The 24234-nt window shown below is 39.1% G+C and overlaps 1 protein-coding gene and 1 non-coding gene across 2 annotated transcripts; one reads left to right on the top strand and one right to left on the bottom strand.

Annotated features, from left to right (window-relative positions):
- The first annotated feature begins 1859 nt into the window (after nt 1-1859).
- On the top strand, nt 1860-4564 carry LOC106360938 (classical arabinogalactan protein 9). Its single transcript, XM_013800618.3, has 2 exons — nt 1860-2424; nt 4341-4564. The coding sequence occupies exons 1-2, from the start codon at nt 1975-1977 to the stop codon at nt 4404-4406; spliced, it is 516 nt and encodes a 171-aa protein (XP_013656072.1). The 5' UTR covers nt 1860-1974; the 3' UTR covers nt 4407-4564.
- A 5582-nt stretch (nt 4565-10146) lies between these two features.
- On the bottom strand, nt 10147-10253 carry LOC125576741. Its single transcript, XR_007315167.1, has one exon. It is a non-coding gene; the product is annotated as a small nucleolar RNA R71 (small nucleolar RNA).
- Nucleotides 10254-24234: the final 13981 nt, after the last annotated feature.

The raw sequence follows: 24234 nt of genomic DNA, 5'->3' as shown, positions 1-24234 counted from the left end.
TAAGATATTCATGTTTCCAAACAGCATTTTTTTTTACTACTATCAAAATTGCCAAACAAAACATTTAGGTACTTCTACTTTAATAAGATAGACTAGATTTTGATCCGCGCAACTGCGCGGGTGTTTGTTTTCAATTTTTTATACATAAATTATTGTTTTTAAACATTAGTGGTATATATTTTTAATGTTAATCATATATACTTAAATGTTTATATAACTATTTCAAATACAATAATTTTATAATTTACATGTTATAATTAATCAATTGTTTAAAACTGTATGTATTTTCATTTCTTATTATATATTTATCTTATTGTATTTGCATTTAGTTATTAAGAAATTAATATATTCATGAGAAAACATATTTGAAAATTATTTAGTATTTAATTTATGCCAAATTTTGACCAGTGTTTCAAAGCTGGATTTCTTTTTAGTAATACTTTTTATGCTTATTCATTTTAGATAATATATTATTGTATATACAAAAGTCTAAGATATGTTAATTTTTAGACATGTATTATATGGTTTGCTAATTTTAAGCCGTTCTATCATCATATTATATTTTTAAAATAAATAATTTATATTTATAAAAATTAAATTTATAAATTTATCAATTGAATATACTTTTATCATATTTATTTAAGTATAATAATTGTATTTTAACATGATCATGAGTTCATGACTATAAAGTAGATAAAATAGGATATAATTTGTTTATTTTTCATTTTATAAATAATAATTTAAAATGCATTAAATTATTGTTAAAATATTTTCACACAGATTTATTATAATTTAAAAATATAATATATAAATATATATTATATTTAAAATGAAAATATATTATGATTAAAGTAGTTACAAAGATTTTATATTATACGCTGTAAAGAAATACATGTTAATTTTTATACATGTATAATGTATTATATAATTTGCTAATGTTTACCCATCTTACCAACATATTAGATTTTATTTTTGAACATAAATATTTTATACTTACAAAAATAAAATTTATAAATTTAATACAATTTTATTATATTTAGCTCAGTATAATAATTTTCTTTTAATATGATTGACTATGATTATATAATATATAAAATATTCCAGATTTATTTTATTTTTCAGTTTATAAACATTTTCAGAATTTATTAATGTATAATAATATTTTAAACTAATTTCAAATTTAGTGAAAATATTTAAATATAATTTTTAAAATGAAGATCTTGTAACAATCTTTGAAAACAGATTTATTAGAATTTTAAAATAAATATATTTATATTTAAAATGAAAAGATATCAAAAGATATTATGTTTATAGTATTTTAAAAATTCTATGTATTATTAGTCTTAATAAAATACATTTAATAAAATTTCTAAGTGATGGTCCAAATTAAAAAAAAATCACACATAAAAGAAGTCATGACTTCTATTTTAATATATAAAATGAAAAGGAAAAACTATTCCTTATCAATGATAAAAAAAATTAGAAATGTTAAGGAATACATTGTTCCTCTCCATTCTTTGGTCACCATTCATATCTGTTTTGGTTTTTCGATTGCCAACTTTGCCACCCTTTTTTGCCAATCTATTGACATTTTCCATAATGTGTTCGGTGGTTTCCATAATTGTGTATTCGGTGAGATCCAGATTATTTTTGTTATTACTTAGTTAAGCAGCTATGATAAAGTTGGGTATACATGCTTGGAAATTAGAGTAACTTGGAAGCTTTATGCCAATAAATACAACTCATAGACATCCCATTAACATAATTCGATAACATTCGAGCTAACGTGTCAACAGATCTAGCACCGCCAACTCTCACATGGCACCGTGGGTTGTATTATAGTACTACAATAAAACAGCTTTAATACGACGCTATGTATCTGCGTTTTATATGATTCCACTTTCCTCTATTTAAATAAATCCTTCACTTTCCTCCGCTTACATTTCCCTACACTGAACCATCACTCAGAAAAAAATGGCTCGACAATTTGCTGTTGTTGCGATCTGTATCGTCCTCATCGCCAGCGTTAGAGGTCAAGCTCCGTCTTCACCACCAACCACCACACCAGCACCACCGACTACAACAACTCCGCCACCAGCAGCCACTCCTCCTCCTGTCTCAGCTCCTCCACCCGTAACAACTTCTCCTCCTCCGGCTACTCCTCCTCCAGTCTCTACACCTCCCCCAGTCGCTTCTCCACCTCCAGCAACTCCTCCTCCCGTCGCTTCTCCTCCTCCCGTTGCTACTCCTCCTCCAGCTCCTCTTGCATCTCCTCCCGCTCAGGTTCCGGCTGCAGCTCCAACTACGAAGCCAGACGCTCCTTCTTCATCTCCGTTGTCTAGCCCACCTTCCCCAGCTACTGATGCTCCCGGACCAAGCACCACTTCCCTCTCTCCAGGACCCTCCACCGACTCAAATGACCAGGTCCGTAAAACCTTCTTTCGAGTAGATCTTCTACAATGCGTCTCAGATCTGAGATGTTTTAACTTTTAAACTCGTTCACTAAGTACCATTGGATAATTTCTGACTAGATTTAATCTGGTCTTAACTAAAGATCAGCGCAATTTAGCATAGGAACTCTAGTCTACACTAAATTAAGCAGTAGTAGCGCAATTTAGCAAGGAAATGCTAGCGCGCTGTTATGTATTTGCCTATTTTCGGACCATTGCTGCTGCTTGAGGTGTCAACAGGGTGTGTCCATGAACCCAGTCCAATTCATTTTGGGCGACCATGGATGCGTCCAATTAATAAATGTCTAATTGGACAAAGATCAATTGGTATATGGTCCAACTGGATAAAACCAAATAGACAATGGATGTCCATGGAGTTTAACAAAAAAAAAAATATATCTTTACAATTTTAACAAAAATGGTTCTATTGGAAAATCAAGATTTAACGATTTTGATGGAAAACATAATTTCAAAATTTTGGCAGAAAAACATAATTTTATAGTTTTAACAAGAAAATTTATAATTTATAATGTTGGCAGGAAAACATAATATCACAATTTTCATGGAATTCTAAAGTTTTAGCTAGAAAACGTTATTTCACGGTTTGGCAGAAAACACACAATTTCACGATTTTGGAAGGAAACCGCAATTTCACAATTTTTGCGGGAAAACGTAAATTACTGGTTTTGGCGGGAAAAAAATAACTTTCCGGTTTTAAAGAAAAAATGTAATTTCACGGTTTTGGCGAAAAACACACAATTTTACGATTTTGGCGGGAAAACATAATTTTCAATTTTGGTGGAAAATGTAAATTTCAATTTTGGCGGGAAAATGTAAATTTCCGGTTTTGGTGGAAGAACACAATTTTTCCGCTTTGGTGTAAAAATATAATTTACGATTTTGGCAGGAAAACATGATTTCTCAGTTTTGGCAAGAAACATAATTTTGGTTTTGCGGAAAATGTAATATCATGATTTTGGCGGGAAACACATTTTTTGTTTGGGGAAGAAAATATAATTTTTGGATTTGGTGGAAAACGTAAATTTTCGATTTTGGCAGAATTTTTTTTTTGATTTTTGTGGGAAAGCATAATTTGTCGGGAAAATATAATTTATAGGATTTGGCGGAAAAGATAGTTCTATATATAGTTTTGACATGAAAAAAAAAAGTATTTTGTCATTTTGGAGATAAAACATAATTTTAAAATTTTAGAGAGTAAAATGTATCAAATAATAATTGAAAAACAATTATAAATACTATTGGGTGTCCATGAGCATGCCCATTTAAACTTGGTATCTGTTAGTGTTGAACAATTGTTTGGACCATTCCAATATAGACCACCCAGTATCACCCAAAACTGAAATGCTCTAATTGGTCGAGCAAATTTTAGGTCTGAACGGACCATTTGACAGCTGCAGCTGCTACATCTATCTCGAGATCTTCGAACTCGAGGTGTAGCGAGTCAGGGTGCAGGAGTCACGTGATTTTGACACTATGAACGTGGGCAATAAACAACTTTCATGTGTCTATAAGTCCGGACCAATAATATTTGATTTAAAAAGAAGATTTAGTTGCTCAAAAAAAAAGATTTGATTATTGACAAAAAAGTAAGATCTAGTTCATTTTAGTCATAAAACAAAGAGTTTCTAGTCATTTAAATAGTTCAAAAGCGTGAGTGATCGAATTCTCCACAATCTGGAAGACACTTTATGTTAGGACCCCTAAATTTGAGAATCTTTCTAGAGGTAACTTGGATTAATAAATTCACTGAAAAGTCTCATTTTCAATTAAATTATGATGAAATTATAATAACGTTGTATACATAATACAAAGATGCCTCTCTATTCAGTACAAATGAATTGCTGATCCATAACTCTTATGTCCTTGCAGAATGGAGCAAGCAAGATGGTTTCAAGCTTGGTACTTGGATCTGTTCTCGTTTGGTTTGTGATTTAAGCGAGACTCTTCCACACGGTGTTCATTGCATTAATTTTTATGTCGACGTTTGTTTGTTCCATTGTTATTAGTTTATTACTTTTGAGACGGAATTCTTTTAGGATTATTATCTTTCGAAGAGGATATTATTGAGAGTTGAGATGGACTGAATTCTTTTATGGCTTCCCTTCTTATTCTATTTGATTGTTAGTGTACTAGAACTCTTTTTCTGTTTCTATTTTCCCATTTCTAAAACACATAAACATGATAGACTTTAGATCTATGTAACTGAATAATACTTGTAGCTTTTTATTGAATCAATGAAAGAGATACAACTTTGATTGTGATAAGTACTCAAGCTCTCATAACGAACTAACTACAAATCACCAGTCTCATGGCGACTATGAAGTAAAGATACATTCATCATCAAAGCATAAAGATCACACAATAAGCTACCACTCTATTTATACTCTCTAGAGTTGCCTTCAGTTGTGTAACTGCAAAGCCTCTCCCTGAGACAGAAGTTTCATAACTCCTTTATTTGAATGAAGCCTCAACGGTTTACTCAACCACCATTCTCGCTTCTTTCCCTCCCTTCTTCCTGTAATATACCTTCTTGAACCTATCAATACTTTCCCCAACGAAATCCAGCTAGCCCTCAAGCTGGTAATCAGGAAAACAAGTAATGAACTCTTGATAACCCAGCCACGAATTTGCCAATGAAGACTTGCCTTGCTACTTAAGCAATAACTCCAATTCGCCTTTACTGTTGTAACGTTTATCAAGTACTTCCTCTGGTTCAATCACATCATCAGCCACAGTCAAACAGCCTGGAGGAAGATCACTACATTACACATGCTGTCCCAACGCGAGCTTCAACAGAGAGACATGAAAGACAAGGTGAATGCGTGCATCATTCGGTAATTGAAGCTTATGTGCCGTCTGGCCAACTCAAGCAATAACCTTATAATGGCCATAGAATTTGCAGCAAGCTTTTGACAAAAAACGACGAGCACCAGTCTTTTGTCGATAAGGCTGTAGCTTCAGATAAACCATATCTCCGACTGAAAACTCCACATCTCTTCGAGTCTTATCAGCTTGGTTCTTCATAATCTCTTGCGCCCTCAACAGATTTTGTTTCAAATCATCCAACGCCTCATCTCGTTCTATTAAAGCTTTGTCAAGTTCGAAATTCGTTGTGGAACCAGATTCAAAGCATAACAGAGGAGGAGGGTCCCGACCATACACAACCCTGAACGGAGTAGTTTGTATAGACTTGTGGTATGTAGTATTATACCAGAGTTCTGCCCACACCATGTAAGAGTGCCAAGTTCTTGGATGAGACGACGCAAAACAACGCAGGTAAGTCTCTAAACAACGGTTTAAGACCTCTGACTGACCATCAGTTTGTGGATGGAAAGCCGTGTTGTATTTCAATGTTGTTCCCGCTAAGCGAAACACCTCAGACTAGAAAGCTCAAGAAGATACGATCACGGTCTTGGAAATCCATGTAACTTTACTACCTCCGCAATGAACTTCTTGGCCACGTCTAAGGCAGAGAACGGATGTTTGAGAGCCACAAAGTGAGCAAACTTACTGAGACGATCAATTACCACCAATATCAGATTGAACCCGTTTGATGTAGGTAATCCCTCAATGAAATCCATGTTGATATCTTCCCAAATTAACTCTGGTATTGGTAATGGCTGAAGAAGACCGGCTGGTGATAGTGTCGAGTGTTTGTGTGTTTGGCAAACAGCACACAAAGCGATATATTGTTGAATCTGTTTGTACATTCCCTTCCAGAAGAAAGAACACTGCACCCTCTTTACTGTTTTCAACACACCAGAGTGACCTCCCATTTTACGGTCATGAGCTTCTTGCAAAATGACTGAGATGAATTGATACCACTCAAATTACCCGAAGGAGTTTTATTCTCATCAAAAGAGGTTCAGATGTAGTACTTAGGGATCGAATCCACAAGGAGCTAGGGAACAATTAAATCTAGTGTTTATTAATTCTAAATGTTGTAAATGTCTAAATGAAATAACAATAGTAACAAGCGAGTAATAATAAATGTAACTTGGTTGGAATTGATATTAGATGCAGGGCCACTATTCAGGTGTTGGAGATTATAATACCTATAGATGCCTAACTGTTGCATGCATGATATATTAGAGCTCGTTCGCTAAACTCAGTGATCAGCTGTCGCATGTACCACTGGTTAACAGACTAGATCTCGTGTCTCAACGGTTAGTATGCATACAACGAGAGAGTGTCGATCGATGGTCTAGTAAGACGTTGACCGATACACCTTTGCCAACGTCGATCGATTTTCAGTTGAGGACATCGATCGACGGGTTCTAGCCAGACCTATGCGCGAGTATGAAATGCCCTACTAAGCTGCTAAATTGGCGGTTAGCCCTCTCTAGCAATCCTAATATGATAGATAGATGTCAGGATGGGATAGTGCTTGAGTATGCAATCCTATGATCAAGTTCTAGTTAGCAAGGCTAAAACAAGCAATGAATACAAATCTATCATGAATATCACAACAAGGCAGATCTATAGTTTGGGGCTAATCCCACAAACCTATCTGAACCCTGGATCTAACAGTTGAACTACTCAGACATAGCAAAGCAATTCATCACAATAAAAGAATAGAAACTCATAGTATAGATGAAAAGAAATAGAAACAAGGAGTTTCAATCACAAGTGATCTTCTCTCCCAAATGAAACTTGTAACAAAACTAGGTCTAGAAAAAGCTCTGTTCCTCTGCCGTCAAAACACTTAGGCAGTATATATTCTACTAGGTTAAAAACTCGTCAGGGCATTTTGGTAATTTGGCTTGGCCTTGGTTTTTAAGTCTGCTGAATCCAAAATATCGCGTCTGGTGTCTCGACATCGATCGACGGTACTTGTGTACATCGATCGAAATTAATCTTCATCTGTCGAGGCATTTCCTGATATCGATCGTAAGCACTGATGCGCATCGATCGATTGTTCTTCCTCTTGTCGACCTCTAAGTGGTCAGCTCGGGTGAAATGTCCTTTAAGCTCTAAAATGCTCCAAAGTCATAGCTTTACTCCGAAATGCACCTGAACCTGAAAACATACCTAGAAGAGTAGAAAACATAGATATATATAGTAAAACACCTATATACCATGGATAAAAATGGGTCAAATCCAAGGTATATCAACTCCCCCAAACTTACCTTTTTGTTTGTCCTCAAGCAAAACATACAGGCAGTCTCTCTGAAAGAGGTTTGAAAATATTTGGGGATTTAAGATTTTAAAACATAGAAATCTTTCCTCAACAATTTTGCAACCACATTTAAAAAGTCCTAATCACAAAAGCACACTATGCAATATCCTAGCTTAGCAACCATTTCTAACATAACACAACTCATCAATTCACGTATGACATTCCCTATACTGATTTCATTTCTTAGCATAAATATAAAGTGAATGCTTTACCTTGGGAGTATCGATCACATGATGCAAGGATTTCAGACAGGTATCTGGAGCTGCTGGTAAAAGTTAGTTCTTAGTTTCTCTCTCTCTAATTTTCTCTCTTGAGTCAAAGTCTGCTTCCATTGCAGGATCAGTGACCAAGATTGGACAGGCTTCCATGAATCAAAACTTAATGGTGGTTGCCACCAAGTTCTGTTCACTTCTTTTTGACCTATATCCAAGAGTTCTTTGCGAAAGCGAGCCTTGAAGATTGCCGCCTCCAAGTCCCGTTTCGAACTCTTTCATTTGAGTCTTTATGAATCAAGCCTTAATGGTTTTAGCCACCAACTCATGTTCAGACTCATTGATATATGGTGTTTTATACATCTTGTATATATGCTTTTAAATTGGTTTTCAAGTCTTTATCGAGTCTTTCTAGTCCTTTTGGAGTCATTACAGGTCTGGAGTTGCATTGGATGGGAGATGGACCAGCTGGAACAAAAGAGGCAGAAAACAATGCAATTTGGTAGTTTTCACGCAGAACAGTCTTGATGACTGTTCCGGATAGCAGAGCAACCCGAGTGACTGTTCCGAGTGAGTGTTCCAGCGGCAGAGATTTTTAAGGAAACTACAATCATTACGGGATTTGCCCTAATTATCCCTATTTTCTCTCCCAGCCGCCTGTGGCTTTGATATATCATATTTTCTGTTTCTCTTTATCATACGAGGCTAATTCTAGACAGAAGAAAACCATTGGAGACTTTTGTGCTTTTGGATTGTAAAGGGAGAAGGCTCCATCTCTCTCACCATAGAGAAGATTATCCTGAACCCTCTTTCTATCTCTTTTATTTACATGAAGTCTTATTCAGAATTGATCTCTGTGTTTTCTCTGTTCATGGCTGAGTAGTCAACTTGCTTAGTCTAGGGTGTTCGGGTGTTAGATCCGTGAGTTAAACATAGATAAGTGAAACCATTGATTGTCTTCATTCATAACTGTTCTTAATGCTTGCATTAATCTGGCCGCTTAATGTTAGATCCTAGGTTTAACCTGTTCATTAACCGTGTAATAGGTTGCTAGATCTGTTATGAATGAGTCTAGCATCCCTAATCAGCGAAAGTAGATATTAGGGTGTTTGGTGAATCTATCGGACTTGATCTCTATTGCTTGCTGTCGCATCTTGATCCAAACGAGAGTTTAGGTATCAAGATCGATCAGCATAGGGGGCAGTTCCACGACAGTGGGCTGTTCTACTTGAGTGATCCGAGTTCTAGACTTGCTCTTAATTAAACTTGAATAATTGTTTGGCTCACACTTGCTTAACACCCGACCAAACCACCCTAGGCTAGCATTTTAATCATCTGAAATCTTTAATTAATCTTTTTACTTGCTTGTTACGAAATCAACTTTAAAACCCCCATATTGTTTTAGCTTGATATTGATCCCATAAAAATAAAGTGTAATAGTTGGTCTCTGTGGATTCGATCCTAAAGTGCTACATCGACATACCATTCGATTGTGGTAGTGTGCACATTAGGTTATTTGGTGTGTGTATACACGTAATATCAAATTGGCGCCGTTGCCGGGGACCATCTTTTTACCTTTATTTTTCGGTTATTTATTTAGTCTAAGACCTCTAACTTGCCTTATCCTTTTTGTTGCAGCTAATGTTCCAGGTGCATGACCAGTAGACATACTCGGAGAAACGCACAAGGAGAGTTAGTTACATTTACCAACCAGGAGCTAGCAAGGTTAGAAAGAACAAATCGTCAACAGCCAAGGCAAACCGACACCACTATGGGTGATCACGCCAATCAGGATGATCTCGCTGCGGCTATGGCACTCATGCAGCAGCAGATGCAACAAATGCAGCAGACCATCCAAGCTCAGCAGGATGCTGCTGAACAGGCTGCTCTCGCGCAGCAGGAACAACAGGCGCAGACTGTTCCAATCGGGCAGAGAAACCTTCCGCGTAACATCCCTACTACGCGCTCTGCCATTGTTCCTCCACCTTGCACCAGGCAGGACTTCGAGATCAAGCCTGCTTTGATCGGTCTAGTACAGAGAAAGGTGTTCTCTGGTCTCTCTACAGAAATTCCAATGGAGCATATTGAGAGCTTCGAAAAAGTCTGCAGTTTCACTCGCGTGAATGGTGTTCCACCAGACTACATCACGTGCATGTTATTTCCATTCTCTCTTGATGGAAAAGCTGCACGGTGGTTGAACTCTCTCCCTACCGGCTCTCTCACTTCATGGGAACAGGTCCGATCAGCGTTTCTCAGCCATTTCTACTCTAAGGCGAGAACATCTGCATTGAGGAACAAGATCACCTCCTTCAGACAGCTCACTGATGAGCTTTTCTGCGACGCATGGGAGCGCTTCAATGACTATCGCAGAGAATGTCCTCACCATGGATTTGATGATGATTATATCCTGGACATTTTCTATGATGGAGTGGACTGGAAATACCAAGGTGCTCTAAAATCTGTGAGCAATGGAGACTTTATGACTCAAACCACTGATGGAGCGTTTAAGCTGATTGAGAACATGGCTGCTAGCTCAGCTAATAAGAAAGAGGAGAGTGATTGCTCCAAGAAAGGGAACAGTTCTGACACCCAGAAAATAGATGAGCTGACTACCAAGGTTGATCAGCTACTGAAAAACAACCAAGGGCACGTCTTCAACATGGAGCAAGCTACGGCCGGGCATATTCAGAACCAGAACAAGCGACAACCGCAGAGCAATCAGCAAGCTGTTCCAGCTAACGGGAACAGTCAACCAGATGAGCTGAAGGGTCTGGGTATGATGATGCAATAATTGTTGCAGGGTCAGCAGGTTCAGGCCAAGGCGTTGAATCAGGTAACCACGGAAATAGACACCAGGATGGGCAACATGTTCACTGAGCTGAATAACAAGTATGACAATCTTGCGATCCACATAAAAAAGATCGATGTTCAGCTTGCTCAAACAGCTGAGAGTGTCAAGAGGCAACAAGAGACGCTCCCTGGAAGAACTGATAAAAATCCTAGGACTGAGCACTGTAATGCAATAGAGCAGCCGTTCGCTGAGACTGCTCCAGGCGCAGAAGAGAGAGCAGAGCAGTCTGCTAGCTCTGGAGTGACTGCTCCTAGCGAACTTGCTGAGACTCCACCATCTCGAGTCTATGTTCCCAAGGTTCCCTATCCAATTCCACCTAAACATCTGATGGATCCCATTAGTGAAGAGCAGCTGATAGGTTTTAACAAGATGGTGAGAAGGCTTCCTAAAGAACTTGCATTTGAAGATGCTCTGCAGATTCGTCCATTGCTCCAAGTCTTTAAAAACTGTAGAGAGACTCAAGAGGAGATCAAGGTCCTCTATACCAAAGCACTGTCTACACCAGCACTGAAGGTATTGCCTAAGGTTGATGATCCTGGAAAGTTTGTTTTCCCATGTTCTATCGCAGGAACAACCTTCAAGGACGCTCTTTGTGACTCTGGTTCTTGTGTGAATCTAGTCTCAAAGGCTATTGTAGACGATTTGGGTATTGCTGATGTTGAGCGTTCTCAGCTGACCCTGACCTTTGCAAACTCTTCCAGAGCAGTCCCATATGGAACCATCCGCAGCCTTCATGTTCAAGTAGGGGAATGCATTGTTCCTGCTGAGTTCCAAGTTGTTGAGATGAACAAGGATCATGAGATGCCTTTGATATTTGGAAGGACATTCATGGCTACTGTTGGAGCAACCATCGATATGCCCAACAAGAGAGTCTGCTTCTCCAACATCAACAAGAAAGTTTTCTACAAGGCTGTACCCACCAGATCTTCCTCATCACACGCCTCTCGCATCTCAGTGTTTGATGTAGAAAAGCTGAAGGTTGTTCCAGAGAAGGAGCATGGTGATAAGGGTGAGAGCAGGCTGTTCTCTGATGAAGATTCTAGCACTGATCCTACTGAAATCAGAGGGAATTCAAGGGTGAAACAGAAAGTCCAGAAGAAAAGGGTCAAGGGAGATCCTACAATGACTTTGATACCTCTCAAGTGTGATGGGAACTCCATTGAGTATGAGATAAAGTGCAAGGGTACCTCTAAATCTTTCTCTAAAGTCAGAGCTATTATCACACATGAGCTGAAGGAGAAAGGAAAAGTTGCTGTGAAAGGGTTATTGAGCAGAGTTCTGGAGCTGAACATGTCTGATTGTGGAGCTTGTTTTGGAACAAGCCCTCCTGCTCAACCCGACTGATCCCAGTCACCAAGTCAAGCTAGAGACTTAAACCAAGCGCTTGGTGGGAGGCAACCCACTGGTAAGTGTCATTAACATTAGAATTTTCTTTTTACTTATTTTTGTTTTTAATTGGTTGAGTCTCAGGTTATAAATCAGAAAATCCGAGACCCTTGACTGGAGCAAGCAGCTGGCTGCTCTAATTCCAGAGCATCCTTTACCGGAGCAACCGCGTCTTGCTCTGTCAGGCTGCTCCGCGCCAGGTAAGTATCTCGACCCAAAAAAAAAAAAAAAATTATTCTTGTTTTCTGCTTCTGTGTGATTTATTTTCACACCAGGGACGTTGTGAAGTAAGTCTGGGGGAGGGTTTTCGTCGTTTACTAACTCGTTTCTTTCTTTTGTTTTTCTTTTGGGTCAATTTGAGTAAGTTTTTATTGAGTCAGTCAAAACTTTGTGGGAATTAGGACCTTATTCTGTGTTGATCACTAACCACCTCGTGCTTTAGTTATCTTATTCAGTGACCTTAGCATTGGCGAAAGACACACATGTGGACCTGGAACACCCTGACATATCTCACTTGATTCTCCAGAAGTTCTCAGCCGATCAGGTTACACTGGGTAGACTTAACTCCACCTTACTTGAACCTAATCTTGACTGAAATTCTTCTTGTTATGGGCATTAGATCAGGGAAACGAGAACACACTCAGGACTTCTTATCTTTTTTATCCATCTTGCTGATCCTGAGTGGCTAGCTCATCTTTAGCTAGTTCCCACCCTGCACCTTAGCCTTTATTCCACCTTCATGCATTTGTTTTTCAGTGTCATATGTGCAGATATGTGCAAAAAGGTCGGAGAGGAAAGGATCAACGCAGCCTCCTACTCGTTACTGCTGCAGAAATTATGTCAGAAAGGAGAACAAGCAGATTAAGGGAGCAACCGCTCCATAACCAATGAACTGCGCAAGAGCAGGGGTGGAGAACCAGAATGAACGCGAAATCAGAACCACCAGTGGCACTCAGAACGATCATGTATTACCTCCTTCTTCGTCACATTACAATATCAGTCTTCAAAAAAAAAAAAAAAACGAGATTTATGTGATGGAGAAAGGGAAGAAAGAAAAGAAACATGGAGCCACTGGAAAGGTCGAGCAAGAAGTTGGTACCAAGTATTGAAGAGTGTGTAGAGGAAAGTGGAAAGCAGAACAATAAGTTGCATGTTCCGTCATCAGAACAGTCGCACCAAATAGAGCAAAAACGAGTAGAGGCTATGGACATCAATGGATCTATCCTCTCTTGCCATTTTGTGTGATATCCTGCATCCTCTTCAATGAAATGGTAGCCCCTAAACACTCTTAACTCCACCATTAAATAGACGGTTCCACACCTAGACCGTCTACCCTGAATGATGTATGTGATGAGAAGCTCACGCTACTCTTAAATGAATGTAGGGAGTTCTGTCTCGATAGTGTTGCTTTTTCAGGTTTGAGATGAAGAGTATGGAGCCGATTTTTGAACAGCAGTCAGTGGGGTTCCGGTAAGGGTGTGTTGTCCTAGTTTTACTGCTTGTATGGTTCAGAGATTCGTGGTTAAAGTATGGTTGCTGAGAATAGGAGAGTTCCCACACTTTCAAACCTTTCTCCCTGTTCTTGATACTTGACATTGTTGGAGGACAAACAAGGATCTAAGTCTGGGGGAATTGATATATGGTGTTTTATACATCTTGTATATATGCTTTTAAATTGGTTTTCAAGTCTTTATCGAGTCTTTCTAGTCCTTTTGGAGTCATTACAGGTCTGGAGTTGCATTGGATGGGAGATGGACCAGCTGGAACAAAAGAGACAGAAAACAATGCAATTTGGTAGTTTTCACGCAGAACAGTCTTGATGACTGTTCCGGATAGCAGAGCAACCCGAGTGACTGTTCCGAGTGAGTGTTCCAGCGGCAGAGATTTTTAAGGAAACTACAATCATCACGGGATTTGCCCTAATTATCCCTATTTTCTCTCCCAGCCGCCTGTGGCTTTGATATATCATATTTTCTGTTTCTCTTTATCATACGAGGCTAATTCTAGACAGAAGAAAACCATTGGAGACTTTTGTGCTTTTGGATTGTAAAGGGAGAAGGCTCCATCTCTCTCACCATAGAGAAGATTATCCTGAACCCTCTTTCTATCTCTTTTATTTACATGAAGTCTTATTCAGAATTGATCTCTGTGTTTTCTCTGTTCATGGCTGAGTAGTCAACTTGCTTAGTCTAGGGTGTTCGGGTGTTAGATCCGTGAGTTAAACATAGATAAGTGAAACCATTGATTGTCTTCATTCATAACTGTTCTTAATGCTTGCATTAATCTGGCCGCTTAATGTTAGATCCTAGGTCTAACCTGTTCATTAACCGTGTAATAGGTTTCTAGATCTGTTATGAATGAGCCTAGCATCCCTAATCAGCGAAAGTAGATATTAGGGTGTTTGGTGAACCTATCGGACTTGATCTCTATTGCTTGCTGTCGCATCTTGATCCAAACGAGAGTTTAGGTATCAAGATCGATCAGCATAGGGGGCAGTTCCACGACAGTGGGCTGTTCTACTTGAGTGATCCGAGTTCTAGACTTGCTCTTAATTAAACTTGAATAATTGTTTGGCTCACACTTGCTTAACACCCGACCAAACCACCCTAGGCTAGCATTTTAATCATCTGAAATCTTTAATTAATCTTCTTACTTGCTTGTTACGAAATCAACTTTAAAACCTCCATATTGTTTTAGCTTGATATTGATCCCATAAAGATAAAGTGTAATAGTTGGTCTCTGTGGATTCGATCCTAAAGTGTTACATCGACATACCATTCGATTGTGGTAGTGTGCACATTAGGTTATTTGGTCTGCGTATACACGTAATATTACTCATCATATTTAAACAATAGATCTTATATATATATATATATATATATATATATTTTAATACTCACTAACTAATCTAGGGTCGAAATTTAGAGAGAGGGAATGTGATAAATAATCTAAACCAGGCGTTACCTTCCAGACCTGTCTGAAGAATTCGATCCCATGTATACCAACCCCCAAGACAAGCGGTTATGTCAGGTTTAGTGTTGGAAATCAGCTTTGGTTACTTCATACGGTTCAAGGCAAGTGTGTAGTTGATAGGTTGATCCGCTTTAGCATTTTTAGTGCTATCTGCAATTAGTAAATCTAAAATGGTGCTAAAGATTGGTTAGATGTTCATGTTTAAATCAATATAAGATTATAGTCCATATTTTCAATAGCTAAGCATAATTTATTAAAATTCCTTTTTACATAAGAATAAAATAAATTATATCAGTAAATTTCCCCCAGACCTAAATTACACTGTTCCAGTGTAACTTAGCCGGACTTATGATGAATAGTTTATGATGTACGAAATGTAACAAGTAAGAAAGATACATCTGGCCGGATTAGATATCGATCGATGTGTAAGTGCTACATCGATCGTCGTGTGGTTGTCTATGTCGAACGATGTCTACGTCTCGTCGTCGGCCGATATTCAGGTCCTCCTACTTGGGTCTCCTAAATCTGAAAGAAATAAAACGAAAGTAAATAAATGGTAGCTAATACAACCTAAATAAAATACCTAATAGTGGGTTGCCTCCCACTCAGCGCTTGGTTATAGTCATTTAGGGGGCGACTGGTTTTCCCGCTACCACCCGCAAACGCAGCTTTTGCGGTTGGTAGCGGTTGTCGATGGTTTGCAACAATCACTCAAATCGTTCTAAACCGCTTCAAATCGCTCTGAATCTCATAAATTCAAAAGCTGGCTTCAGCTAGCGTTTGCGGTTGCGGGCGGTTGCAGGCGGTTGCAGGAGGGTAAATTTTTTTTCTTTTTTAAAATCAATATATATACAAAAGTAAAAATATTTAATAAAAAATTTAAAATTGAAATTATGAAAATATTTAAATATATTTATTATATTTTAATTAATATTATAAAATTTTATGATAAAAACAATTTCAATAAATTTTCAAAAATTAAAATTATAACTTTCTAAATATAAATTTTATATTTATTATAATTTTATGATTTTTGATATTTTTATAATTATATTAAATGTAAATATTGTTAATTTATTATTTGACTGTTACCGCTTTTGGTAGTTAACCAGTCATAAGTCACCCGCAAACGCACCATTTTTTAACCGCAGTACCACTCGTACAAATCTCTTAAAACCGCTAGAAACCGCAACCGCCCGCATTTACAAACTCCCGCAACCGCAACCGCTGGGTTTGAACCAGTCAGACCCTTAGCTTGACTGTGGTGGTGATTGGCTATTGTGTGGAGAAACAGCTGCTTGTTGGAAAGCAAGCATCCACGTCATCTCTACACATTCTGGACCAAGATGGAATGAAACTTCTTGTGGCCTCATTAATTCTTGTCCATTTGTCATCCATCTTCTCAAGTACATTGGAGATGTTTTGTAGCCTTTCTTGAACATTGTCAATGCTGACCTGGTGCCAACCTATGTTGTCATAGGCGTATGCTGAAAGATCTGTCAGTTCCTTTTGCATTGACTCTACTGTCTTATGTATCAGCTGCTCGCCGATTGGTGTAGACTCGGCGTCGATCGATGCTATTATGTGTTCGTTGGTCGATCTCGGCGAGTTGCCATCGATCGATTTCGCTAGTGTCCTGTCGATCGATGCTGATATCTGATGTTGAGCTGCGAGTTGCCTCTGAATGGCTTTGACTTCTTTCTGTAGCCATTATGCGTGGTTGTCTAGTCCACTGATTTTGTTATCGAATGGAAAGTAGATGTCATCGCAGTGTTTGTCAAGTCGTTCCTCCATGGTGTCTAGAGAAGTGTAGATCTTGGAAGTGATCTTGTCAACTTCTGCTGCTGTGTAAGGAAGTAACTCCACAGGTTTCTTGTCATCGATCCAAGGCCCTCGTAGCCTGTCGATCGATGCTGATTTTGAAGAACAAGATCACGAATCCGATGCTGATAATCCGTTTGGCGACGACGTCAACAACCGGCACCAGCAACAATATTGTGGTCATTAGAACAGAAATAGGGATGACGCTCGATGGGCTTCAGGCATCAAACTCGACATTCCCGAGTTTCATGGTGGAGCACAACCTGAGGACCTCCTAGATCGGCTCGTAATAGTTGATGAATTTCTTGAATTCAAAGACGTCTTTGACAACATACAAGTTTCTCCTGTTACTACTCGATTATGCGGTCATGCCGCCTCTTGGTGGAATCAACTCAATCGTTCCTGCAATTGACGAGGAAAAGAAAAGATCTCCTCATGGGACAAGCTTAAGAAACATATGCTGAAATTTTTTTTATGTATAATAATTTCGAGCTTCTTTTGTTCCAGAAGTTTCATAGCATTCGTAAGGTTCTCACTCTGTTGAAGACTACGAGAATGAAATCTATCAGATGCTTACTTGGGTGGATATTCATGATTTTAAAGATAAACTCGTGGAGAGGTTCCTCGCCGGTCTTCATCCTCAGCTTCAAACCATGCTTCGCCAAATTGATCCTTGTTCGGTGGCTAAAGCTCGTGCATTCGTTGAACAACAAACTCGATTCTGCACAAATCAATGGACCAACAACTCCAGACAATGCAACTCAATGACCACCACGGAGGATACGACTGGACGCGACACTACGCACGCAATACACACCCTCAACCAACATAAACCGTCGCAACCACAATAGAACCACGACTATCTCGCCTGATATCACTTAAATTAATTTACTCTATCAAATAAGAGGTTCAATTACAATACTTAGGGATCGAACCCACAAGGAGATAGGGAACCTAATAAATCTAATGGGATTTGTTAAGTTGGATGGTTTAATGATTAAAATGTAAATTTGCAGTTTTTATTGAGCAAGTAATTGCTCGATTGATTGGTTGAGGTTTTGGTGCTTATAAGTAAATAGCTAGAGTTAGGGTTTTTATTCAGGAAACTTGGAATTATAATCCTACAGATGCATAATGAGTTGCATGCATTATAATGTAGAGATCAACTACTAAACAACAAGTTAATCAGCTCTCGCGTTTCTGGACTTGTCTATTAACTATATCTAATGACCCAAACAAGAATGTTCGATCAATAGCAAGTGTCGATCGATTATCATATAGGGATATCGATCGATACACCTTTCACTCCGTCGATTGATTATCCAGTATGGATATCGATCTACGCGCTTATAATTAAGTTTTATGCGCGGATTGAATGATGCCCACTAAGCTCACTAGATCAACTCTCGCCTTACTCTATCAAGAATCTTAGCTCAATTAGAATGGTTTAAGGATGAGAATGAAGCTATCGCTTTTATTTAACAATCCTAGGCCAAGTTCTAGGTAGCTAATCTAGAATCAGACATTAATGACAATCCTAATGAATATTATCACAACTTAACAATCTATAGTTGGGGCTAATCCCTCATAAACCCTATAATCTAACAATGAAACTACTCACACATGGCAAAGCAATTCATAACAGCAATTAGTTAAGAAAACTTCATTAGAATAGTAAAAGATATCAATGGAGTTCCAATCACAAATATAACTTTGGATCTTCTCTCCAATCTATCAAAATCCTAAAAACTTTTTGCTGATAATAGTAAAACAAGAAACACAAGAAAACACACTTTGCCTCTAACATGGTGGCAAAGCTTATATAATTAGGTTAAAACTCGTCAGGGGTAATCTTGTAAATTGGTGAAGACTTGGGCTTCAAGTCGGCTGTGATCAAACGGGCTTTCTGCGCGCTTCGCTGTCGATCGATGTTCTGATGTTAACATCGATCGCTATTTGTTCCTCAATATCGACCGATGGTCGAGCTCGATGGTCATCTCGGGTGCTTGCTCCAAATATCTCCAAAATGCTCCAAAATCATCATATCTCCCAATCACTCCTGATCCTATAAATATAATAAATAGACTCTATAATATAATACTCCCTCTGTTTCTTAATGTTGCACATTCTACCTTTTTCACACATTTTAATAAAACACATTAAATTTGCATAATTTTTTGTGTCTATCTTTGTTCCATAATTTTAAGCCAATAAAAATTCAGTAAGAACAATTAAGTTTTTTGAAATTTGTAATTAGTTAATAAAACATGTCTTGAAAATGTAAAACATAGATCTTTTTAAAACAAATTTTTTTCCTAGAATATGTAATATTAAGGAACAGAGGGAGTAATTAGTAGTAAAAACACCGATAAACCATGGGTGAAAGTGGGTCAAATCCATGGTCTATCATCGCCCTAACACCTTATGATGTTTTACATGTGAAGAAAGTGGACATCAACTGGCAGCCTCGCTAACCTATGGTCGATGCGGGCTACTAGCTAGTGATAAAGATATGGTTGGAGACCCGATATATGACACATAAAACAGAAAATTTGATGATGGCGACGAAGAACAGGTGAATGTGACACCGGCAGAGTCCTTATGCTTCAACGCAACTGTCTAGCTCCGAAGACAAGTGAAGCTGTACAACAAACGTCACTATTCAGCTCCACTTGCACAATGAAAAGCAAAGTCTTTCGTCTTGTGGTCGACTCTGGATGTTCAGCGAATGTGATCTCAGAACAAGCTGTACAAAAGCTCGCCTTGGTAACATAAACCCACCCTCACCCGTACCGACTCCTCGGGATGCAAACGGGGGCAGAAGTTCATATCTTACAGGGAAATTTTTTATCCTTCTTGATTGGCTCCTTTTTCAAAGACACTTTGTACTACGACTGTGGGAACCGAAATTCACACCGTAGATTTTAATGGATGGAGGAAAGCAAAGAAAACCCTACCTTCCTTGAGGTCCAGAATATCTGCGAGAGCCAACGACAAGTGACCAAATAAATTCGGAAAAATGGAACGATGACAAAACGAACAATAGATCTTTATTTTGAATTTGCGTAAAGGAGATTTGGCTAGGAATGAATTTACAAAGGAAATCGTATAACACAAGCAGTAAAACGAGACTAGGTTTGCTAGCACTACCACCTATGCCGAGAAAAACCTAAGTGGCCGCAACTCGCTTAGCAATTGATGAAAAATACGAAAAGTTTTTGTTAAGATTTGGGACTGGACCTTGTGAAAGGCTGCCTACATACCCCTTTCAAGGATCAAGTCGAACGTAGTTCAATTAAAAAGATTTGAACAAGAGATTGAACTGCCAGGGCGAGTTCATCTAGTATGACTGCAAGTCATAGAAACCGAACTTGTCGAGAATAAAACCTAAGGTTTCTAAGTGCAGAGAGTTCTAGAGTCTCAAAAGAATTCTATTTTGCGCCTCTCACCTTGGCATCCCTTATTTGCTCCTCCTAGGTCAGTTTTGGCTTTCCTTTCCCCCCCCCCCGAGTCGAGTTTATCTTCTCGCAGAAATGTTCCATTTTTCTCGATCTTCATGATTATATCTTTGAAACTTGACATATATATTCGAACTTGACATTTATCCTCAAAATTGAAATTTATCTTCTTTCACAAATATTCGATAAACCGTCATGGTGACTTTGGGCCGATTCTCATAAAAATCGTAAGTGGGCTTCTACCGCGTTTTAGACCCTTAGGGCCGTTTTCGACTAAAACATTTTTACAATTTCTTTCATAGAAATCGCCTTCCGTACGATTGTGGTTTTACGAAATAGCGAAAACCAATCGTATAGTCAAGACAACTATGGTGTTAAGTTAACCGTTATCGTTAATTGAGAAAACAAGCCTTTACGGGTTTTATCGTAAAGTTTCAACGGTAACTCCAATCGAGATGAAACAAGAGACAATGTAGCCGAGGCTCGAAGGAGGAAGCAACAAAGACGAGATGAGAGTGCATGAAATTGATAAGGTGCAGTCACGGTTTGCCATATGATGAGTGGGATTATAAATATCGGCTCGCCATATGGCGAGCGGGTCTTGGTTGGCCCAGCTCGCCATATGACGAGCGGGGCCCTGGACGGACCATCTCGCCATATGATGAGCGGGCCCTGGACGGACCAGCTTGCCATATGGTGAGCAGGTCTTAGACATACCAGATAGCCATGTGGCGAGTGGGTCTTTGTTGGCCCAGCTCGCCATATGGCGAGCGGGTCGTGGCTGTCCCGGCTTGAAGTGATTTCCTTTGGTTGATTCGGACGGTTGGAAAGTGTGTGTAAGCCCTTTTCCCGTTTTGTCGTTTGTTTCCCAAGAGTTGTTTGTCGTTTATCTTCTTTCACAAATATTCGATAAACCGTCATGGTGACTTTGGGCCGATTCTCATAAAAATCGTAAGTGGGCTTCTACCGCGTTTTAGACCCTTAGGGTCGTTTTCGACTAAAACGTTTTTACAATTTCTTTCATAGAAATCACCTTCCGTACGATGTTGGTTTTACGAAATAGCGAAAACCAATCGTATAGTCAAGACAACTATGGTGTTAAGTTAACCGTTATCGTTAATTGAGAAAACAAGCCTTTACGGGTTTTATCGTAAAGTTTCAACGGTAACTCCAATCGAGATGAAACAAGAGACAATGTAGCCGAGGCTCGAAGGAGCAAGCGACAAAGACGAGATGATAGTGCATGAAATTGATAAGGTGCAGTCACGGCTCGCCATATGATGAGCGGGATTATAAATATCGGCTCGCCATATGGCGAGCGGGTCTTGGTTGGCCCAGCTCGCCATATGACGAGCGGGGCCCTGGACGGACAATCTCGCCATATGATGAGCGGGCCCTGGACGGACCAGCTCGCCATATGGTGAGCAGGTCTTAGACATACCAGATAGCCATGTGGCGAGTGGGTCTTTGTTGGCCCAGCTCGCCATATGGCGAGCGGGTCGTGGCTGTCCCGGCTTGAAGTGATTTCCTTTGGTTGATTCGGACAGTTGGAAAGTGTGTGTAAGCCCTTTTCCCATTTTGTCGTTTGTTTCCCAAGAGTTGTTTGTCGAAGAGATTGGATCTTCTAATTCGATAACTTGTCGTATAACTTCTTTTAAAATTATACGATATTTTTTGTTCCGAGAAATATTTTCCAGGGACTTTCAGGCGTTGATTTCGTCGTGACCAATTTTGACCCCAATAGTTAGCCCCACAGCTCGTTAGAACTTTTATGATGTTTTGCAAGCGGTAAGACAGGTTAGGTAAGTTGGGCGGAATTAATGGTTGAAAAGGTCCGTTGAAAGTGGTATGTTCACTCTAAAAAGAGTGGAACGCGGTAAGATTGGAGCTGCGCCTTTTGAAGGTTGCCTACGTACCCTTTTTAAAAGGGATCAAGTTTTTCGTAGTTCGTCTTGGAGTTAAAGTTCTTTTGACCTTGTTTTCCAATGAGACCTTTACGGTTTAGTTATCTATCGTGCAGTGATTATCGAGCGTGTTGATATCGATGGTATTTTATATTGGACTTTTGTCGGCCTCGAGACTAGCCTTGGAGGCTATTTTCTTTGGCCAAGGGCGGCCGTATTTGTGTTTGCGGGACTGGCCATTGGTGGCTTCGAATCCCTGCCCGTTTTAGGGTGTTTTAAAAATATTTTGCTCGAATCTATATGATTACGGTTTTATAAATCGAGAGAACTACCGTTTTTAGGAGTTAGAAGGACAGGGTTTGAGTTGTCATCTCATTCATGTCGCTCAGACGATCATCATACCAGCCGTTGCGCAAGATGTAAACACTCGAATTTTTTTATGGAGACTCATAAATGTACCGATAAAAATGAAGAAACAAGTTTTGGGATCTCGTATCGGTGTTTTGATACTATTCCTTTGAGATGTAAGAAACCAGGGATGTTGGGTTTAAAGCAAGACCTAGGTTTATTTTCGGCTTAAGGCTTTACGATGACTTATCGGCTTTCGTTTTGGCAGTTTGCGATTTCATCCTGATTAGTACCGTTTTGAAGTCCCCGAAGTGTTATCGGCTTGTATGACTTTTCTTGGTAAGAATCGAGCTATTTCCAAAGGCCTTTTGGACGTGCTGACCAAAATTTTGGATTTCTTGTATAGCGCGCTATGTTATCCTTGCCTTATGTACGAGAGCCTATCTTTATGGCGATGGCTAAGCCTGTTTAGGACGTTAGAGTTCGTTTGTTGTGATCAGCAACAAAGAAACTGACGTTAGACTTAGACGTCAGTTTTTGGAATTAGTCGGTTTTGGTTCGGGTCTAGTAACATTTCCAAAAACTGTTGAACCCAATATAGTTCTGGGGTTCATATCTTAATTAGGTTTTCGGTTCCAAAATACATTTTTCTTTCTTTCTTTTTTATCAACTACCCATTTTTAGTTAGATCAAGTAGTGGTCAGACGATTCGATTCTCCAGGGAGCACCTCCGTCTGTTCGTATCTGATCTATATGGGAAAAAATGTAGCCTCTGGTTCTAGTCTCTTTTGCCAACGCATCCGCTCGACCATTCATATTTCGAGGAATATGAATAAGACTCACATCCTCAAAATCTTCATGTAGCCTCTGGAGAATCTTGATCTCTGTGGCGAAAGTTGGCCAATCCATCGGATTTGTAGTCATGTCCACTAGATCGGAGCAGTCCGTCTCGAAACATATCGAAGTAGTCCCCATGTCTCTCATACATGAGGTTGTCCAGAGTAAACCTTCTATCTCGGCATGCAAATCTGAGAGGCTCCTACCGCATACCCGTAGAACCCATCTGATCCTTAAGACTCCACCCTAAGCCACTAACACTGCCATTAACGATCCATGATGCATTGACTTGACATATAGGGATTTGGGATATCCTAGGGAACACTATCTCAAACTCTATCGTAGGAGGGTCATCTTGATCCTCATCTTCTTGCTCCTGTTAGTTAGCCTTCCTCCAACATTCTGCCTCGAGGGACGCATGTTGGAGGGTGTCCATCGGGGATACGACTTTCTCATTAAAGAGTTTGTCATTCTTTGCTTTCCAAATGTACCAACAGATCCATGGGAAGGTGTCGAATTGTCGAATAGTTCCAAAATACAATTTCATACTTTGTTAAACCGAAAAATCAGATAAAGATCGAGTGAAACAAAGACGAAAAATCAAAACTTAAAAATGATAAATGTTCATGTCACAATTATTTTGGTTTTAGGGCCTGACTGGTTCAAACGCAGTGGTTGCGGTTGCAGTTGCGGTTCCGGGAGTTTTTAGATGCGGGCTGTTGCGGTTTCTAGCGGTTTTAAGAGATTTGTACGACTGGTACTGTGGTTAAAAATTAGTGTGTTTGCGGGTGACT

Source organism: Brassica napus, chromosome A7 (genome assembly GCF_020379485.1).
Source record: "Brassica napus cultivar Da-Ae chromosome A7, Da-Ae, whole genome shotgun sequence".
In the NCBI taxonomy this organism is placed as follows: Eukaryota; Viridiplantae; Streptophyta; class Magnoliopsida; order Brassicales; family Brassicaceae; genus Brassica; species Brassica napus.
The sequence above is the reverse complement of the archived record's forward strand: the minus strand, read 5'-3'. Positions and strand labels throughout refer to the sequence as shown.